General features: G+C 39.6%; 1 protein-coding gene across 1 annotated transcript in view; it reads left to right on the forward strand.

Moving 5' to 3' along the window:
* Positions 1 to 5,046: 5,046 nt before the first annotated feature.
* The window catches only part of LOC144893724 (cadherin-15-like), a 180,160-nt gene continuing 162,299 nt past the window's right edge, over positions 5,047 to 22,907 (forward strand). The window contains exons 1-2 of the mRNA XM_078785104.1: positions 5,047 to 5,133; positions 10,424 to 10,531. Coding sequence (XP_078641230.1) covers positions 5,047 to 5,133; positions 10,424 to 10,531 — 195 coding nt within the window. The remainder of the gene's footprint in view (positions 5,134 to 10,423; positions 10,532 to 22,907) is intronic.

Raw genomic sequence — 22,907 nt, forward strand, 5'->3', positions numbered from 1 at the left:
TTTTGATTTATTAATTAATCAATTAATCAATTAATCGATTAATTATTTAATTATTCGATTGATGACTAATTTTTTTTTTTAAGTTACAGATTCTGATGAAATGGTGGTGGTTTATGTGTTCTATGACCGAATTGATTAGTAATTTAATTTTTTATGATTATTATTTATTTATTTTCATTATTAATCATTTATTTATTTTCTTTCTCATTTGTCCAATATCTCAGGCACCTTTTGAGCTCGGAAGCTAATATTTGGACATGAGTGACCAAGTGATGTGGGTGTCAAGGATATTTTTGATTTATTGATTAATCAATTAATCGATTAATTATTTAATTATTCGATTAATGACGAATTTTTTTTTTTTAAAGTTACAGATTCTGATGAAATGGTGGTGGTTTATGTGTTCTATGACCGAATTGATTAATAATTTAATTTTTTAATGATTATTATTCATTTATTTTCATTATTAATCATTTATTTATTTTCTTTCTCATTTGGCCAATATCTCAGGCATCTTTTGAGCTGGGAAGCTAATATTTGGACATGACAGTGACCAAGTGATGTGGCTATCAAGGATATTTTTGATTAATTGATTAATCATTTAATCGATTAATTATTTATTGATTAATTGATTAATTATTTGTTGATTAATCAATTAATTATTTAATTTTTTATTAATGACTTATTTAATTAAATTTCTAAAAGATACATCTTCGGATGAAGCACTAGTGGTTTAGTTATGCTATTAGCCAATTGATTAAGAAAATATTTTGTGATAATCTTTTATTGATTTTAATTATACAATTAATCAATCAATTAGCGTACACCTCTCCCTCCCAATGCAGCCTCTATGAGCTGCACTGCGGTATTGCCGGGCGTCGGGGGTGCCACGGCAATGCAGCGCTGTAGGATATTTAATTGTTTGGCATGGGGGCGGTGTACTTTGAATGTACCTGTACTTGTTTCCTTTCTCTTCTGGGCAATATCTCAGGCATTTTGAGTTAGGAATCTGATATTTGGACATGACAATGATCAAGTGATTTGGCTGTGAAGGCTATTTATGATTTATTGATTAATCGATTAATTGTTTAATTATTCGATTAATGGCTTAATTAATTTTATTAAAGTTTTAATTTCAGATGAAAGGGTGGTGGTTTGGGGAATCTATTAGCCAATTCATTACTTATTTAATTATTTATGATTTTTTTTTTTTCATTATTAATCATTTCTTTATTTTCTTTCTCATCTGGGCAATATCTCAGGCACCTTTTGATCTCGGAAGCTGATATTTGGACCTGACAGTGACCATGTGATTTGGCTATAAAGGATATTTTTGATTTATTGATTTATCAATTCGTCGATTCATCATTTGTTAATTAATCAATTAATTATTTAATATTTAGATTTTTCACATTTAATTAATTTTCAAAAAGTTACAGCTTCAGAATAAGCACTGGTGGTTTTGGTATGCTATTAGCCAATTGATCAAGAAAATATTTATGAATCCTCTTTATTGATTTTAATTATGCAATTAATCAATCAATTATTGTACACCTCTCCCTCCCAATACAGTCTCTATGCACTGCATGGCGGTATTGATAGAGGATGTTATGGTGCAATGCCGCGCTGGAGGATGTTATTTATTTATTTGGCATGGGGGCTGTGTACTTTGAATGTATCTGTAGTTGTTTAAATTTGATTTGAGTTGATGGACCACACTCTTCATGGAGCATTGGTGCTGCTGAAGCAGTTTAGTGGATAGGGTTACACTAGGTGTGTTGCCATTGCCTTCCCAACATTTTTTGTCCATGCTTCATCTTTTTAATTGTTGAGCATCAAGCAAGGAAGCAGCACGTAGCATTTTTAACGTCCCTAGTATAACTCGGCCAGGATTTGAACCACTGACCTCCGAGAAATCAAAGAATCCTCTCCTCCCCTCCAAGTATATTATAACCGTGATTCCGAGTGTATTATAACGACCTTTCCTCCCACCCCACAAACCGTCTCTCTGCTTCCCAATAAATGTGAACATATGTTACAAGTGAATCTTAATAATTCGTGCATGATTGCGAGATTTATGGGCACAGTTTAACGACCACAGAGAATGGCAAATATGCTCAAACATCATGCTCCAACATCATGCTTAAACATCATGCTTAAACATCATGCCCAAACATCATGCCCAAACATCATTCCCAAACATCATGCCCTAGCATCATGCTCAAACATAGTCCAAACATCATGTTCAAACATCCTGCTCAAACATCATGCTCAAGCATCATCCCCAAACATCATGCTCAAACATCATGCTCAAACATCATGCTCAAACATCATCCCCAAACATCATGTCCAAACATCATGCTCAAACGTCATGCTCAAACATCATGCCCAAACATCATGCTCAAACATCATGCTCAAACATCATGCTCAAACATCATGCCCAAACATCATGCTCGAACATCATGCTCAAACATCATGCTCAAACATCATGCTCAAACATCATGCTCAAACATCATGCTCAAACATCATGCTCAAACATCATCCCCAAACATCATGCCCAAACATCATGCTCAAACGTCATGCTCAAACATCAGGCTCAAACATCATGCTCAAACATCATGCTCAAACATCATGCCCAAACATCATGCTCAAACATCATGCTCAAACATCATGCTCGAACATCATGCTCAAACATCATGCTCAAACATCATGCTCAAACATCATGCCCAAACATCATGCACAAACATCAAGCTCAAACATCATGCTCGAACATCATGCTCAAACATCATGCTCAAACATCATGCTCAAACATCATGCTCAAACATCATGCCCAAACATCATGCTCAAACATCATGCTCAAACATCATGCCAAAACATCATGCTCAAACGTAATGCTCAAACATCATGCCCAAACATCATGCTCAAACATCATGCTCAAACATCATGCTCAAACATCATGCTCAAACAACATGCTCAAGCATCATGCTCAAACATCATCCCCAAACATCATGCCCAAACATCATGCTCAAACGTCATGCTCAAACATCAGGCTCAAACATCATGCTCAAACATCATGCTCAAACATCATGCCCAAACATCATGCTCAAACATCATGCTCAAACATCATGCCCAAACATCATGCTCAAACATCATGCTCAAACATCATGCCAAAACATCATGCTCAAACGTAATGCTCAAACATCATGCCCAAACATCATGCTCAAACATCATGCTCAAACATCATGCTCAAACATCATGCTCAAACAGCATGCTCAAACATCATGCTCAAACATCATCCCCAAACATCATGCCCAAACATCATGCTCAAACGTCATGCTCAAACATCAGGCTCAAACATCATGCTCAAACATCATGCTCAAACATCATGCCCAAACATCATGCTCAAACATCATGCTCAAACATCATGCTCGAACATCATGCTCAAACATCATGCTCAAACATCATGCTCAAACATCATGCCCAAACATCATGCACAAACATCAAGCTCAAACATCATGCTCGAACATCATGCTCAAACATCATGCTCAAACATCATGCTCAAACATCATGCTCAAACATCATGCCCAAACATCATGCTCAAACATCATGCTCAAACATCATGCCAAAACATCATGCTCAAACGTAATGCTCAAACATCATGCCCAAACATCATGCTCAAACATCATGCTCAAACATCATGCTCAAACATCATGCTCAAACAACATGCTCAAGCATCATGCTCAAACATCATGCTCGAAGATCATGCTCATAAATCATGCCAATGTTCATATAAGCACAATTGTGAATGAACTCTTGGTTGTTTTATTTTAACACTGATGACTTGGAAGGACAAGCGCAGAAGAGACGTAGCTTTGCATTTTGCATTCTGCAAATTTCGCCCGTGCTATATTTACAGTACAGCCTTGACATTCAAATGAGCATATTCAGACGCTCAATGTGAGGATTTCGTGGGATGTTGAATGTGAGGGTGTCTTGACATGCTGAAAGTGAGGGTGTCTTGGCATGCTGAATGTGAGGGTGTCTTGGCATGCCGAAAGTGAGGGTGTCTTGGCATGCCGAAAGTGATGGTGTCTTTGCATGCTGAATGTGAGGGTGTCTTGGCATGCTGAATGTGAGGGTGTCTTGGCATGCTGAAAGTGAGGGTGTCTTGGCATGCTGAAAGTGAGGGTGTCTTGGCATGCTGAATGTGAGGGTGTCTTGGCATGCCGAAAGTGAGGGTGTCTTGGCATGCCGAAAGTGATGGTGTCTTTGCATGCTGAAAGTGAGGGTGTCTTGGCATACCGAAAGTGATGGTGTCTTTGCATGCTGAATGTGAGGGTGTCTTGGCATGCTGAAAGTGAGGGTGTCTTGGCATGCTGAAAGTGAGGGTGCCTTGGCATGCTGAAAGTGAGGGTGTCTTGGCATGCTGAATGTGAGGGTGTCTTGGCATGCTGAATGTGAGGGTGTCTTGGCATGCTGAATGTGAGGGTGTCTTGGCATGCTGAATGTGAGGGTGTCTTGGCATGCTGAATGTGAGGGTGTCTTGGCATGCTGAATGTGAGGGTATCTTGGCATGCTGAATGTGAGGGTGTCTTGGCATGCTGAATGTGGGGATGTCTTGGCATGCTGAATGTGAGGATGTCTTGGCATGCTGAGGGACTCAGCTTCATCGCGGGAGATTCCAATAATATTGAAGGTCTTGGTTTCCACAGAGTCGACTTTTTCAAGGTGCGAGGCAGGGGACCCAGCCCAGAGGTGAGAGCAGTACTTCATCAAGCTATGTATTGAATGCCTTTTAGGTGCATAGGAGTTCTGGTGTACCAAAGAAGTACTTTGTCGGACTGAGTATGCCTAGTCAGTGACTGTCTTTGTTGGCCAACTTTGAAATGTGGTTTGCGCAAGAAAGGTCATGGCTGATAGTGAGACCCAGGAGTTTGGTGGATGACTTGGCTGGGGGACAAGATGAAGCTGATTAAATTTGGGTTCAGGTCCAGATGTAGATCCATCCTATCAGTGGGCTACAAAAGGTAAAGCAAAGGCAGAGGTATGCGCTCTACCAAGTGCAAGTCTAGCTTGAGCTATGTTGTCGAATTAGACTTCATGCAAGTGTACAAATTAATCTGCACTGCTTTGGTATTGTTTTCAATGAGATGTAAATCTCGAAAAAGCCAAATTGTTTAATTTTTACTTCACTCATTGTGCAGTTTGCATAATTTACATTTCACCTTTAAAACCCTCGACTCAGTTCTGGACTTTCTCTCTTAACATCAAAATAAGTTGTTCCATTAATGCCGATTCAGAAACTCGCCTCGTCCGTTAGCCGTTCTGTGTCTGCACTTTTATCCGCAAGAACCGGAATTAAATCCTGAAAAAGTTTCGAATTCAGTTTAATAATTCACTTCTTGTTGTCGAACGTCAGGCCCACCCAGCCAGTTTGTGATTTCAGCCAATCTTATTATTGCTCTCTGGGCGGCCCGCCCCATACTATGCGACTCGTGTGAAAAGAAGAAGACCAAGTGGCATTTTAATTATTTTTCTGCTGCTATACATCCCCATGTAATTGCAAATTTCGTCTAATGTTTATCCTTTCCCATGGCTATATACTGTACATGCAATTTATATATTCCATTATCGGTGCAATGCACTGTTTGCACCCTTGCTTGTATTTTCCAATAAAAATGACTTTGCCACTTAATTGGTCGGATTAATTTAGAGCCTTGCTTGATTGCAAATACCATTTGCAAATATCTGTGTTTTCCTTTCTTTATTGGGAAATGTTATTAATCAAGGCTTGCACATCTCTCGTGAACATTTTTTTTTTTTTTTTTTTTTTTTTTTTTTTTTTTGTATACTGAATCGAGGCTCGTGAAAGAGCTAACATTTACTTCACAAACAAATCAACCAGACAAACAAAATATATAAAAAGCGGGAGCGGAAAACAAGATGGGGAGAGAAGGTGAAGCACACAAACACAACATTTGAGAGCAGGGAGATGTGTGGAAGGGAGAGGGCTTGGGGGGAGGAGGCATGGGAAGGGGGGGGGGGGGGTGGAGGGAGAAGTATAAAACACAAGGACACCAATGACTTCCAGGACAGAAGTTGGTATTTCAAAAAAGTGGAATTGGGGTGAAATTAGCGGGGGTAGAAAAGATCAAGGTTTTGGATGGGGGAAGATAAGAGATGGTGGTGAACAGCTGTTTTAAAGACCTGGAGGGTGGAGTGGGATTGAAGAGAGTGAGGGAGTTTGTTCCAGAGGCGGGAGAAAAGAGGAATGAAGGAGTGAAGGTAAGCAGAGAGTCTTGATTTTGGCAGTTTGACCATAAGAGGGTTGCAGGCAGATCTTGTGCGACCTGTAGGAATATTTGCGGGACAGAGCCCAGAGAGAGCTGGGGGGGCAAGGCCAGAGAGGAGTCGGTAGAAGATGGAAAGACCACCAACCTGCCTGCGGTGAGTGAGTGAGAGGCCCTTGGAGTTAGCTTCATCGCGGGAGATTCCAATGATTCTGAATGCTTTGGTTTCAACAGCGTGAAGACGAGCTAGGTGTGAGGCAGGAGCACCAGCCCAGAGGGGAGAGCAGTATTCCATTGAGCTGCGGATGAAAGCCTTGTATGTGGTGAGGAGCTCAGGTGTGCCAAGGAAGGACTTCGCACGACGGAGGATGCCCAGTCGGCGACTGGCTTTGGAGGCCAGATTTGAAATGTGGTTTTCCCAGGAAAGATCATGGCAGATAGTGAGACCCAAAAGCTTGAGTGACAGAACTTCTTGGAGAGGATTATTCAGAAAGTGGATGGGAGGGTTGTCCAGTCGGTCTTTTCGGAGAGACATCGTAAGAGTGTGAGATTTGTCAGGATTGAAAGACATGTTCCACTTGTTTGCCCAGTCTGTGATTTTGTCCAGGTCTGCAGAGAGTGAGGAGGCAGCAGACTGCCGATCTGAGGGATGAAGAATGGAGCGACAGAGAGTAGAGTCATCAGCAAAGAGATACAGAGGATTTTCAAGAGAGTCAGAGAGATCATTGATGAAGACCAGAAAAAGGACAGGGCCTAGAACACTGCCTTGTGGAACTCCAGCCTGAACAGGAAGAGGAGATGAGAGAAACCCATTCAGGGCCACACGTTGACTACGACTAGAGAGGAAGTCCGCCAGCCATGCGTGGAGATTTCCATGGATACCAAAAGAGGAGAGTTTGGTGAGCAGAGCGGGGTGCCAGACTGTATCGAAGGCACGTGATATGTCAAGGGATACTGCTCTAATTTCCTGTTTGGCATTGAGGACCTCCATCCATTGTTGAGAAAGCAGAAGCAGCATGTCCAGAGTAGAGTGTCCAGGTCTGAAACCAAATTGATGATCAGAGATCAAGCCATTGGAGAAGAGGAAAGATTTCATATCTGAAGCAATGATGGATTCCATGACTTTGCTGATAATTGGGAGAAGGCTGATTGGTCTGTAGTTGCTGGGATCTGTTTTTGCACCTTTTTTGTGCAAAGCGGTGATGTTGGCAGATTTCCAAGCAGATGGAAGATGACCTTGAGCAAAAGAGAGGGTGAAGAGAACAGAGAGAGGGAGTGAAAGAGCGGAAGAACAGGATTTTAGGACCCGTGGGCTGATGCCGTCAGGTCCAGTTGCAGAATCCGAGTCGAGGGTTGACAGAAACTTTTCCACCTTGTCAGGAGGAAAGGACACAGAGTCCAGGAGCAGCTGGGTACGACTGGGTACGGTGGGTACAGAGAGGGATGGGTTTGGGACACAAGATTTAGAGGCAAACACAGAGTTGAGGCATTCAGCTTTTTCGCGTGCGGAGTCAGCCGTGTGGCCATTTGAGGTGAGGGAGGGGATGGAGGGGGAACAAACACCAGAAACAGATTTGACCAGACGCCACCAGGATTTGGAAGAGGGAGACAGATAAGAGAGTTCGGTCCTGAGAACGGAGAGATATTGTTTCCTGGCTCTCCTGAGCGTGGACACACACTTGTTTCGGGCTTTGTGAAAGGAAATGAGATTTCCTTCCGTTGGATTTGCTTTCCAGGAGACGAAAGCAAGTTGTTTCTGGGCAATAGCCTCACCACAAGATTCCGTGTACCATGGACGGGAGGAAGGGTATGACAACAGAAGACGAGATGGGATAAATCTGTGCATGAGAGAGAGCAGTTTGCTTTGGAAGAATTCCCAGGAGGAATTTATGTCAGAGGCAGTAGAGATGGGAGACCAGTCCAGATGATTGATGGCTGCTTGAAGACCGTGCCAGTTGGCCTGAGTGAAATGCCAGACTCGTCGACGCTGAGGAGGCTCTCTGAGAATGGTCAGAGAGATGTCCACTTTAACAAGCACATGATCAGAAGAACCGATTGGAGCAGAAGAAGAGCAGCAGACATTTTCAGGGAAGTTAGTCATAACCAAGTCCAGAAGAGAAGATGCTCCGTTGACTGAAATCCGGGTCGGGAAATTGACAGTTTGTGTCAGTCCCAGTGAGTCACAGAAGTCCTTTGCTGAAGAGCCATGGCTGGTGAGAGAGGTACCCACACCCAGCCAACTGGCATGGTGACAGTTGAAATCACCACATATGAGGAAGAGAGAGTTGGGATGGGTAGATAGAAGTTGGTCCATATTCTCAGACAGCGAGATGTAGATGGAGTCATCACTGTTTGGTGGACGGTACAACACACATATGAACAAAAGGTGGGAGCGAAGGGGAAGCCGTAGCCAAAGGTATTCCTGGGGGTGAGGTGGAGAGAGGGCAGTGCAGGGCGAGTGAGGAAGAGAGTTTTTTATAAAGATAGCAACCCCACCTCCAGGACGAGGCTCAGGTCTATCATACCGGAGTAGGGAGTAACCTTGGAGAGATACCAAGGAATCAGAGACATCGTGAAGGAGGAAAGTTTCTGTTAAGCAGATCACGTCTGGTTTGTCAGAAGCAACCTGTATGGAGAGATCAGACATGTTTGAGCGAAGGCCCCGGATGTTTGAGGTCCATACTGTTAAGGAAGAGGAAGGGGGAGCATCGGATACAGAACAGGGGGGGGGGAGCGGTAGGGTAAGATGTGGTAGAGGAGGAAGAGGTAGGGAGAGCTGTTGAAGGTGTGTCAGAGATTACAGAATAGCTCGGAGAAAGGGAAGGATGGGGCAGACAAAAGGTTTGATGGTGATTGGGAGAGGCGCAGTGAGGTGTTATTTGACGAGGGGGAAGAGCGAGGCAGAAGGTTGAGGGAGATGAAGGTGAAAGTTGGAAGGGGGAAGAAGCGGGGAGGACGCTTTGAGGGGGAGGGGTGAGAGGGGAGTCTAGGAGGGGAGGAGTGAGGGAGAGTCTCGGAGGGGAGGGGAGTGGGGGGAGATTTGAAAGGAATGGGTGATTGGGAAGATTTGGAGGGGAGGGGCAAGGGGGAAGATTTGAAAGAGATGGGTGATGGGGATGATTTGGAGGGGATGGGCAAGGGGGTAGATTTAGAGGGGAGGGGTGATGGGAAATGGGATTTTGGGGTGATGGGATTTTGAAAAATGTACGATTAATGGGAAACGAACATTTATTGCAAAATGAGTTTCTTGAGACATTCGAGTCAAAAATACGTTTGAGGACGCTGGAGGGAGGATGGAGTGCTGGAGAGTTTAGGGAATGAATGAAAGATGCACTATAAGAGATGGAATTTTTTTTTGGAATGAATGGATTTGGTGAGCAAGTCGAAAGCATCCTTTTATAGAAGAAGAAGAAAAAGGTGTTATAGAATATGACAGAATATAGGTCTTCAGGGTTCAGATGAGACATTTTTTAACAACGTGATCACAAACAGCGTGGTCGAAGAATGAACGAACGAACAACTAAGAACGAATAAACGAATAAAAACGGAAGGAAATGTTTTTGGGTTTTTTTTGAGATTTTAAAACAAGGAAGTATGGGATGAAAAGACCGTGAAAACAGAGACCGGAAAAAAATTTCAGCGTGATCGGAGAACCGCTGAGACAAAAACAAAGCCTAAAGCCAAGGTTGGACACAGTAGCCTAGTACTACACTTAGGCCTCAGAATACACGATGAGAAAGACCGACGATTCTGTACACAGGTACAAAAAACCAACGCCAAGAATACTATTAAAGACACCCCAATAGGTACATACAAGACCAGTTTCGACAAAAACACAATTGTGAAAAGTTACTTAACTTCGAAAGCGAACGTGCATGGACAGCTTTGAAAAGACGAGACCTCCAATCTTGCGCATGCGCAATCCTTTGACATGTTCACATTGACATGTGAACAACTTGGTGCCACATTGACTATAATGCTTTCACGTGGCCTGTCCACCACATTCTACCGTGCTCTTTAAGCTACTCGAATCACAAATAAAATAGCCAAGCAACATATAAGATGTGAATACATTTGCAGTGGTCAACGTAACTCATAAGGCCGATGGGTTTTCTTATTTTTTGTTGTTGCAGAATAATTGCTGCACAGTTCAGCATCGGACCAAGCGATCATGGGTCATCCCTTCAGTTGGTGTACCTGAAAACCTACCACAAAGCAGGTTACCATACTTTCTGTTGCAGGTGAGAGATGTTTGAATTATAATTGAACCCAATGCTTTATGTACAGTACAATATCCCTAGATTTGTACATCTTCACCTCAATATGCCTAGATTTTTTTTTTTTTTTTTACAAGATCGAGGCTCGTGTAAGAGCTAAAATTTGTACATGTTTGTCTGTTTGTGGGCAGGATATCCCAGAAAAATTATGGATGGATTCAGATGAAGTTTGGTGGACAGGTTGTGTGCGGCAATCACTCATTGATTCGATTTTGTTGAATATCCGGATCCGGATATAAGAATTTTTAATTAATAAGTGATTTCTCACCATTGAGAAATGGGGCCAAAAACAATATACAGTGCCCTCCATTAGTATTGGAACAGTGAAGTTAAATTTGTTATTATTGCTTTAAACTCAAGATATTTGGATTTGAGAGCAAAATATGAATATGAACAAAAATGAGCAAGAGTTCAGAAGGTCAGCTTTTATTTCTTGGTGTTTCTATGTGTATGTTTTACCAATGTAGAAGAATAACACCTTCTGTGTTCAGCCACCCCCATTTTAGGTAAGCATCATAAGTATTGGAACAGATCACTGACAGGTATTTTTTTATTGCTTAGCTGTTTATTGTTGCATTGATCATTCGTACAAAAAAGAGCTGTGAATGGTCTAGTCTTGGTTTTAGCCTTTGATTTTGCCTTGAGAATCTGCCTTTGGAGTCAGTAGGCATAAACCAACATGAAATCCAGAGAACTGTCTATGAAAGAAAAGCGATCAATTTGGAAGCTAAATTAAGAGAATAATTCAACAAGAACCATTGCACAACAACTGGGCATAGCAAATACAACAACTTGGAATATGTTGAAAAAGAAAGGAATCACTTGTGTACTTAGCAAAAGACAACTGCCAGGTCAGCCTAGGAAAACAACTGCAGTTGATGATAGAAAAATCATCAGAGCTATGAAGAAGAACTCTAAAACAACTGTCAGTGACATCACCGACAACCTCCATAGTGCTGGGGTGAAAGTATCACAATCTACCGTATCCAGAATACTTTGAGAGCAGAATTACAAAGGCTACACCGCAAGATGCAAAGCTCTCATCAGCACCAAAAACATAAAGGCCAGATTAGAATTTTCCAAGAAGTACAGAGGTGAGCCAATAGAGTTCTGCAACAAATACTTTTGGACAGATGAGACCAAGATAAGCCTTTACCAAATTGATGGCAAAGCAAAAGTGTGGAGAAAGGAAGGAGTTCTGCATATGATCCAAATCATACTACTTCATCTGTGAAGCATGGTGGAGGTCATGTCAGATCATGTCATGCCTTGGGCTTGCATGGCTGCCTCTGAAACTGGCTCACTCATCTTTATTGATGATGTAACTAATGATTGCAGCAGCATATGCCTCCAACTGTCTGCCTATGTACAAGAAAATACCTCCAAACTCATTGGGTGGCACTTTACCATGCAGCAAGACAATGACCCAAAACACACTGCCAACACAACCAATGGGTTTATCAGGGGAAAGAGTGGAAGGTTTTAGACAGTGTTATGTGTTCCTCTACGATCTCCTGGTCTCGGTACACCTCCGAACCCCCAGAGGAGCCACGGCAGAAAAATATGTTACCCTGTGTTAGAAATCAATAGTGAAACCACACCAATGATTATAAATGAACAAATAATATATTGAAAATCACACAGGAATAACGGTACAACAAATGGCAATTAAGAGTGCACTCTATATACCATCAATAAAGTCAGAACTCACTGCGCTCCCAGCGAGTGAAAAGGACACTCCTCAATGTCTCTATAACCTTTTCCAAGGCGAATGTGATTCGCTCCAGCGGTCGCTAAAACGATATCCAGTCGAAGCCCGAATCTCGCTCTCCAGTCGATATTCGAATCGCATACAGTTGACAATGGTGATCGCCCCGCCGAAACTGTACAACGGCACTCTTCAGAGGGGCACCTTCACCGCTCACTCAGCGAACCGCAACGTAATTGGAGACGAAGCGTTCGCACACACACATCCCCGACAAATGGTAGGATGTTGGGGTGAAGATGACGCGAGGCAAAACCTTTGTAGGTGTCCAAAGTGCGGGGTTCAAAATGGCCGATGGCTCTTACTTGAGCCGATGCGACTAGGCGAGGATTCGTCGAAATCTCAGCGCCCAAATCTGACCGCAGATTTTCCACTCCAGCGATAATTCCTATCGCCGGATGTCCCTTCAAGGAACTCAAAATTCCCTCGCGACTTTCGGTAGACCAGCCTCGCGATGGAGCCTTCACGTCACGCGTCTTCTCCAACTTTGCATGCGCCGCCTCTTCCTCTTCACCTCCTCATCTTCCGGTTCGGTTTCCTGTATCATTTTAAGTTAGCCTTTTTAACTTTAGATAGCTGTTCCTGAATAATAAACATTTTGAGAATAATAATAGTACATAATATCAGAAATATGTCAAGTGGGTGAAAACCACAACCGCGGAAGTGACGAATCCGTAACAACAGGCCATGTCAATCTCCTGATTTAAATCCAATGGAGCATGCATTTCACTTGCTGAAGAGGATACGAAAGTCAGAAACCCCTAAAAGAAACAACAACTGAAAAAGTCTGCAGTAAAGGCTTTGCAAAGAATCTCAAAATAAGATACCAAGAGTTTGTTGATGTCATTGGGTCACAGACTCGATGTGGTTATTGCATGCAAGGGATATGCAACCAAATGCTAACAATTATACTACTTTAACTTACCTTTCAGTTAATCTGTTTCAATACTTATGCTTACCTAACATGAGGGGACTGAACATCCAAAGTCCTATTGTTCTCCAACGGTAAAACATATACGCATATAAATACCATTAAAAACTGCCCTTCTGTATTCTTGCTTCATATTCATCTTTTGATCTCAAATCCAAATTTCTTGAGTAGATAGCAATAATAACAAATTTGACTTCGTTGTTCCAATACTTATGGAGGGCACTGTATGGTATGATATTTCAAAATGTTGTGGACGGATTGTGACAAAACCTGGTGGATGAGTTGGGTAGGTGATGAGAACAAGCCAATTAGATTTTGGTTCAGGTCTGGATCCAGATCAGGCCTATCAGTGCGATACAAAACATAAACTGTTCAGCCTAGTGGATGTATGTGCTCTACCAAGCGCCATTCTAGTTTTACAATTGTCTATATTTTTCCTTTGTATCTTCATATATACAATCTTTAGTGCCTATTGTTTAATAAGTTTTAACTTCATACCATTGAAAATTTTTTTTTGTCATTTCCTTGAAACCAGTTGCAAAGTGAATACCCGGTGCCTAGACCAACACTGAGGCCCACATGGCTTCATCAAGAGCATTATTCCCACCCAGATAATGAAAGCATCAATAATGTACCTTAATTGGCCTTTCCCTATAACCTTGTGCAATTCAAGAGGAATGTTAACAAATTTCTTCTTTCTCTCTTGTCAAGGGTGAGTTCGATATAAAATCTGGCTAAGAGAGGTTTTGGCTTGTTATGGTTTGTTGTGGAAGAGTGCTTGATTCAACCAGATGGTATTCATAGAATACTTACCCTGCGCAGTCAATGAGCCGTGTTTCAATTTTTTAGCCGCGTCGCAGACGCTGCTCATAGAGTGCCCTCTGCTGTTGTTGTTCTTCTTCTTCTTCTTGTTCTTCTTCTTCTTCTTGTTGTTCTTGCAGAGAAGACAAAACCTCAAAGCTCCACCCATTCTGGGAACCATAGCTCCACCCATTCTGGTAGAGCCTTCATATAAACAAATATCCACCATTTTATTAACTCGCATAGCTTTGAGGCCTGTTTTGTAGGCCCGTGGTGTCTTCCTCTCTCACACAGTTTTATTTCAAATCAAATTCGATATATCATTTCATTTTTCACAGTCGCTAACATCGTTTTAGACTCGGTTGAAAAAAAACGGGAAGAAAATCCGATGAAAGTTGCCCTTTATAGAACGAAATGAATTCTCAAAGGCCTGTAACTTCAAGTCCATTGAGATTTTTTTTTTTAATCGCGGCATGGTCACTCATACACCGCCCGAAATAAGAGACGGGAAAATGCCGAGATATATATATTTTGTTTAAATCGCGGCATGGTCAGTCATACACCGCCCGAAATAACAGACGGGAAAATGCCGAGATATATTAAAAATTCGTCCATTTGATGACAATCGTCACGATGAAATATTTAATTTATACGTCGTCACAATAATGTGGAGAGAGTAGCATAGCTTCGTTCACATGTCGCCACACACGGGAAATTGCCGAGATTTTTTTTTTTTAAATCGCGGCATGGTCAGTCATACACCGCCTGAAATAACAGACGGGAAAATGCCGAGATATATTAAAAATTCGTCGCCACACACGGGAAATTGCCGAGATATATTTTCACTTTGCACAAAAATAACATCAAGTAATCGAATCAATAGGAATGTCCTGTGCCTATAACATCGACGTCTATAACATAGGCACAGCTGCATCTAGGCATTGTGTAACATCGACGCGGCTTTTGTTTTAATTAAAACTTTTTGTACTTGTTTTCCATAGAGCTGTTTTGGAGATGTAGAGGTGCAACGTTTTTCGGTTTTTCAAAGATGGCGCCTGTAACACATGACCTATGACGTCACGATTATCAATTAATTATTCTAAAGAAGGAGGCGCTCTTATGGTAAAAATTTCGTGTCCATCAGACCAACAGTTGTTGAAAAAACGCAAATATTATCGGAGTGATAAGTGTTGTATTTGTCAGAATGATGACGTCATAACGAAGGCACCAATAACATTATCATTAACATATCTTATTCCCCAAGCGAAGTACTTGACAACGAGCCATGTTTCAGTTTTTTTCCATGGAGCGGTTTCGGAGATATAGAGGTGCAACCTTTTTTCGATTTTTCTAAGATGGCGCCTGTACCACGTGACCTATGATGTCATAATTATCATTTTAAAAATTCCACAGGAGGAGACGCTCATATTCTGAAAATTTCGTGCCAATCAGACTAAGTTGCAGAGGATTTTTTTTTCATACCGATCAGATCAAGTGTTGTATTTGTCGAATTATGACGTCATAATTAAGGCACTGATGACGTCATCATCAACATATCTTATTCCCCATGGTGAGTACTTGACAATGAGCCATGTTTCCATTTTTTCCCATTGAGCGGTTTGGGAGATATAGAGGTGTAACGTTTTTCCTAGATGGCGCCTGTACCACGTGACATATGACGTCATAATATTCATGCAAATATTCAACAGGAGGAGGCACTCCTATAATGAAAATTTCAGTGTCAATCGGACCAACGGTTGCCGAGAAAATGATTTTTTAAAATGCAGACACAGCACACTTACGTAATGAATGCTTAACCCCGCTTTTCGCTTCGCGAGCGCAGGGTAACAACATGTAAATACAGAAAGCAATCACAAAAATGTCTTGTGTGCATGGTGGGTTCAAATAGCTGAAAGATGCAATTACCTTTTCCAATTGTCCAAGACTCTTTTTTTGTTCCTTTATTGTATTTTTGTTCACAAAAAATGTTTCCTGGTCATTGCTGTTTCTTCTTCTTCTCATGTATGCAGCACCTAGCTGCTGTTTACATCAATGCTGGGCTGTGGCTATTTTGCTCGTACAGTTTCAATCGGTCATTGCTAATCTGTGAAATCCGGAAGTTGATTTCAAAGGGCTCTCGATGTTAAGTAAAATTACTTTACTTTAATGGTAAGAATTGGATAAGTACATAGAAGACAAGTAACGTTTGATAGATTACCTTGTCCACACCCCATTAATTTAGAGGCATAATCGGTCAAATTGGCCTAACCATCACTGGCAGAAAACGTGATTTAATTAAGCTTGTGAGAGTACTAATGGGGCAAGCTTGGAATATACGTGGTGGTTGCCAATTACATGATGGTTCAAAGATCCCCTTTAACAGGTAAATACCAAGTACGCACCAATCTAAACCTCCATCCCTCCTACCTCCATCCTCACTCCCCTCTTTAATGTAGTAGATGTATAAACATGTACTATGTTAATGCCTCGTCCACAACAATATAAACCGTATGTACTGTATAATGTGGGTTGAGGCACCTTTAACCAAAATGACAACAGCAACACTGTCGCATAAATCCCGCAGGATGGCAAATGACGTCTGGTGCTATTGATGTAGAGACCTCAGAAAAGTTATCCTAAATGGGAGAAGATTATAACATGTCTAATCTAATAATGCCTGTAAAATGTTCGGTAATACAAGAATGGCGAAATACAGCAAAGTCATACAACATATCAAGTACTCTAATGGAAAAGAAGTCATCAAAATGATGACTCCTACCAAGTACTCTTATGGAAAAGAAGTCATCAAAATGATGACTCGTATCAAGTACTCTCATAGAAAAGAAGTCATCAAAATGATAACTCCTACCAAGTACTCTTATGGAAAAGAAGTCATCAAAATGATGACTCGTATCAAGTACTCTGATGGAAAAGAAGTCATCAAAATGATGACTCCTATCAAGTACTCTAATGGAAAAGAAGTCATCAAAATGATGACTCCTATCAAGTACTCTAATGGAAAAGAAGTCATCAAAATTATGACTCCAATCAAGTACTCTAATGGAAAAGAAGTCATAAAAATGATGACTCGTATCAAGTACTCTTACGGAAAAGAACTCATCAAAATGATGACTCGTATCAAGTACTCTCATGGAAAAGAACTCATCAAAATGATGACTCGTATCAAGTACTCTGATGGAAAATAAGTCATCAAAATGATGACTCGTATCAAGTACTCTCATGGAAAAGAACTCATCAAGATGATGACTCGTATCAAGTACTCTGATGGAAAAGAAGTCATCAAAATGATGACTCGTATCAAGTACTCTCATGGAAAAGAACTCATCAAAATGATGACTCGTATCAAGTACTCTGATGGAAAAGAAGTCATCAAAATGATGACTCGTATCAAGTACTCCAATGGAAAATAAGTCATCAAAATGATGACTCCTATCAAGTACTCTAATGGAAAAGAAGTCATCAAAATGATGACTCATATCAAGTACTCTAATGGAAAAGAAGTCATCAAAATGATGACTCATATCAAGTACTCTAATGGAAAAGAAGTCATCAAAATGATGACTTGTATCAAGTACTCTAATGGAAAAGAAGTCATCAAAATGATGACTCCTATGAAGTACTCTCATGGAAAAGAAGTCATCAAAATGATGACTCATATCAAGTACTCTAATGGAAAAGAAGTCATCAAAATGATGACTTGTATCAAGTACTCCAATGGAAAATAAGTCATCAAAATGATGACTCCTATCAAGTACTCTAATGGAAAAGAAGTCATCAAAATGATGACTCATATCAAGTACTCTAATGGAAAATAAGTCATCAAAATGATGACTTGTATCAAGTACTCTAATGGAAAAGAAGTCATCAAAATGATGACTCCTATCAAGTACTCTCATGGAAAAGAAGTCATCAAAATGATGACTCCTATCAAGTACTCTAATGGAAAAGAAGTCATCAAAATGATGACTCCTACCAAGTACTCTTATGGAAAAGAAGTCATCAAAATGATGACTCATATCAAGTACTCTCATAGAAAAGAAGTCATCAAAATGATGACTCCTACCAAGTACTCTTATGGAAAAGAAGTCATCAAAATGATGACTCGTATCAAGTACTCTGATGGAAAAGAAGTCATCAAAATGATGACTCGTATCAAGTACTCTGATGGAAAAGAAGTCATCAAAATGATGACTCCTATCAAGTACTCTAATGGAAAAGAAGTCATCAAAATGATGACTCCTATCAAGTACTCTAATGGAAAAGAAGTCATCAAAATGATGACTCCAATCAAGTACTCTAATGGAAAAGAAGTCATCAAAATGATGACTCGTATCAAGCACTCTGATGGAAAAGAAGTCATCAAAATGATGACTCGTATCAAGTACTCTAATGGAAAAGAAGTCATCAAAATGATGACTCATATCAAGTACTCTAATGGAAAAGAAGTCATCAAAATGATGACTCGTATCAAGTACTCTCATGGAAAAGAACTCATCAAAATGATGACTCGTATCAAGTACTCTGATGGAAAAGAAGTCATCAAAATGATGACTCGTATCAAGTACTCTAATGGAAAATAAGTCATCAAAATGATGACTCGTATCAAGTACTCTTACGGAAAGAACTCATCAAAATGATGACTCGTATCAAGTACTCTCATGGAAAAGAACTCATCAAAATGATGACTCGTATCAAGTACTCTGATGGAAAAGAAGTCATCAAAATGATGACTCGTATCAAGTACTCCAATGGAAAATAAGTCATCAAAATGATGACTCGTATCAAGTACTCTGATGGAAAAGAAGTCATCAAAATGATGACTCGTATCAAGTACTCCAATGGAAAATAAGTCATCAAAATGATGACTCCTATCAAGTACTCTAATGGAAAAGAAGTCATCAAAATGATGACTCATATCAAGTACTCTAATGGAAAAGAAGTCATCAAAATGATTACTTGTATCAAGTACTCTAATGGAAAAGAAGTCATCAAAATGATGACTTGTATCAAGTACTCTAATGGAAAAGAACTCATCAAAATGATGACTTGTATCAAGTACTCTAATGGAAAAGAAGTCATCAAAATGATGACTCGTATCAAGTACTCTCATGGAAAAGAACTCATCAAAATGATGACTCGTATCAAGTACTCTGATGGAAAAGAAGTCATCAAAATGATGACTCGTATCAAGTACTCTCATGGAAAAGAACTCATCAAAATGATGACTCGTATCAAGTACTCTGATGGAAAAGAAGTCATCAAAATGATGACTCGTATCAAGTACTCCAATGGAAAATAAGTCATCAAAATGATGACTCGTATCAAGTACTCTGATGGAAAAGAAGTCATCAAAATGATGACTCGTATCAAGTACTCCAATGGAAAATAAGTCATCAAAATGATGACTCCTATCAAGTACTCTAATGGAAAAGAAGTCATCAAAATGATGACTCATATCAAGTACTCTAATGGAAAAGAAGTCATCAAAATGATTACTTGTATCAAGTACTCTAATGGAAAAGAAGTCATCAAAATGATGACTTGTATCAAGTACTCTAATGGAAAAGAACTCATCAAAATGATGACTCGTATCAAGTACTCTTACGGAAAGAACTCATCAAAATGATGACTCGTATCAAGTACTCTCATGGAAAAGAACTCATCAAAATGATGACTCGTATCAAGTACTCTGATGGAAAAGAAGTCATCAAAATGATGACTCGTATCAAGTACTCCAATGGAAAATAAGTCATCAAAATGATGACTCGTATCAAGTACTCTGATGGAAAAGAAGTCATCAAAATGATGACTCGTATCAAGTACTCCAATGGAAAATAAGTCATCAAAATGATGACTCCTATCAAGTACTCTAATGGAAAAGAAGTCATCAAAATGATGACTCATATCAAGTACTCTAATGGAAAAGAAGTCATCAAAATGATTACTTGTATCAAGTACTCTAATGGAAAAGAAGTCATCAAAATGATGACTTGTATCAAGTACTCTAATGGAAAAGAACTCATCAAAATGATGACTTGTATCAAGTACTCTAATGGAAAAGAAGTCATCAAAATGATGACTCGTATCAAGTACTCTCATGGAAAAGAACTCATCAAAATGATGACTCGTATCAAGTACTCTGATGGAAAAGAAGTCATCAAAATGATGACTCGTATCAAGTACTCTCATGGAAAAGAACTCATCAAAATGATGACTCGTATCAAGTACTCTGATGGAAAAGAAGTCATCAAAATGATGACTCCTATCAAGTACTCTCATGGAAAAGAACTCATCAAAATGATGACTCCTATCAAGTACTCTCATGGAAAAGAAGTCATCAGAATGATGACTCCTACCAAGTACTCTTATGGAAAAGAAGTCATCAAAATGATGACTCGTATCAAGTACTCTCATGGAAAAGAAGTCATCAAAATGATGACTCCTACCAAGTACTCTTATGGAAAAGAAGTCATCAAAATGATGACTCCTACCAAGTACTCTTATGGAAAAGAACTCATCAAAATGATGACTCGTATCAAGTACTCTCATAGAAAAGAAGTCATCAAAATGATGACTCCTACCAAGTACTCTTATGGAAAAGAAGTCATCAAAATGATGACTCGTATCAAGTACTCTGATGGAAAAGAAGTCATCAAAATGATGACTCGTATCAAGTACTCTCATGGAAAAGAAGTCATCAAAATGATGACTCCTACCAAGTACTCTTATGGAAAAGAAGTCATCAAAATGATGACTCGTATCAAGTACTCTCATAGAAAAGAAGTCATCAAAATGATGACTCCTACCAAGTACTCTTATGGAAAAGAAGTCATCAAAATGATGACTCGTATCAAGTACTCTGATGGAAAAGAAGTCATCAAAATGATGACTCGTATCAAGTACTCTGATGGAAAAGAAGTCATCAAAATGATGACTCCTATCAAGTACTCTAATGGAAAAGAAGTCATCAAAATGATGACTCCTATCAAGTACTCTAATGGAAAAGAAGTGATCAAAATTATGACTCCTATCAAGTACTCTAATGGAAAAGAAGTCATCAAAATGATGACTCGTATCAAGTACTCTTACGGAAAGAACTCATCAAAATGATGACTCGTATCAAGTACTCTCATGGAAAAGAACTCATCAAAATGATGACTCGTATCAAGTACTCTGATGGAAAAGAAGTCATCAAAATGATGACTCGTATCAAGTACTCCAATGGAAAATAAGTCATCAAAATGATGACTCTTAACAAGTACTCTAATGGAAAAGAAGTCATCAAAATGATGACTCATATCAAGTACTCTAATGGAAAAGAACTCATCAAAATGATGACTCGTATCAAGTACTCTGATGGAAAAGAAGTCATCAAAATGATGACTCGTATCAAGTACTCCAATGGAAAATAAGTCATCAAAATGATGACTCCTATCAAGTACTCTAATGGAAAAGAAGTCATCAAAATGATGACTCGTATCAAGTACTCTCATGGAAAAGAACTCATCAAAATGATGACTCGTATCAAGCACTCTGATGGAAAAGAAGTCATCAAAATGATGACTCGTATCAAGTACTCTAATGGAAAAGAAGTCATCAAAATGATGACTCATATCAAGTACTCTAATGGAAAAGAAGTCATCAAAATGATGACTCGTATCAAGTACTCTCATGGAAAAGAACTCATCAAAATGATGACTCGTATCAAGTACTCTGATGGAAAAGAAGTCATCAAAATGATGACTCGTATCAAGTACTCCAATGGAAAATAAGTCATCAAAATGATGACTCCTATCAAGTACTCTAATGGAAAAGAAGTCATCAAAATGATGACTCATATCAAGTACTCTAATGGAAAAGAAGTCATCAAAATGATGACTTGTATCAAGTACTCTAATGGAAAAGAAGTCATCAAAATGATGACTTGTATCAAGTACTCTAATGGAAAAGAACTCATCAAAATGATGACTTGTATCAAGTACTCTAATGGAAAAGAAGTCATCAAAATGATGACTCCTACCAAGTACTCTTATGGAAAAGAAGTCATCAAAATGATGACTCCTACCAAGTACTCTTATGGAAAAGAACTCATCAAAATGATGACTCGTATCAAGTACTCTCATAGAAAAGAAGTCATCAAAATGATGACTCCTACCAAGTACTCTTATGGAAAAGAAGTCATCAAAATGATGACTCGTATCAAGTACTCTGATGGAAAAGAAGTCATCAAAATGATGACTCCTACCAAGTACTCTTATGGAAAAGAAGTCATCAAAATGATGACTCGTATCAAGTACTCTGATGGAAAAGAAGTCATCAAAATGATGACTCCTATCAAGTACTCTGATGGAAAAGAAGTCATCAAAATGATGACTCGTATCAAGTACTCTGATGGAAAAGAAGTCATCAAAATGATGACTCCTATCAAGTACTCTAATGGAAAAGAAGTCATCAAAATGATGACTCCTATCAAGTACTCTAATGGAAAAGAAGTCATCAAAATTATGACTCCAATCAAGTACTCTAATGGAAAAGAAGTCATAAAAATGATGACTCGTATCAAGTACTCTTACGGAAAAGAACTCATCAAAATGATGACTCGTATCAAGTACTCTCATGGAAAAGAACTCATCAAAATGATGACTCGTATCAAGTACTCTGATGGAAAATAAGTCATCAAAATGATGACTCGTATCAAGTACTCTCATGGAAAAGAACTCATCAAGATGATGACTCGTATCAAGTACTCTGATGGAAAAGAAGTCATCAAAATGATGACTCGTATCAAGTACTCTCATGGAAAAGAACTCATCAAAATGATG

This window comes from Myxine glutinosa, chromosome 9 (genome assembly GCF_964187855.1).
Source record: "Myxine glutinosa chromosome 9, kmMyxGlut1.1, whole genome shotgun sequence".
Classification (NCBI taxonomy): domain Eukaryota; kingdom Metazoa; phylum Chordata; class Myxini; order Myxiniformes; family Myxinidae; genus Myxine; species Myxine glutinosa.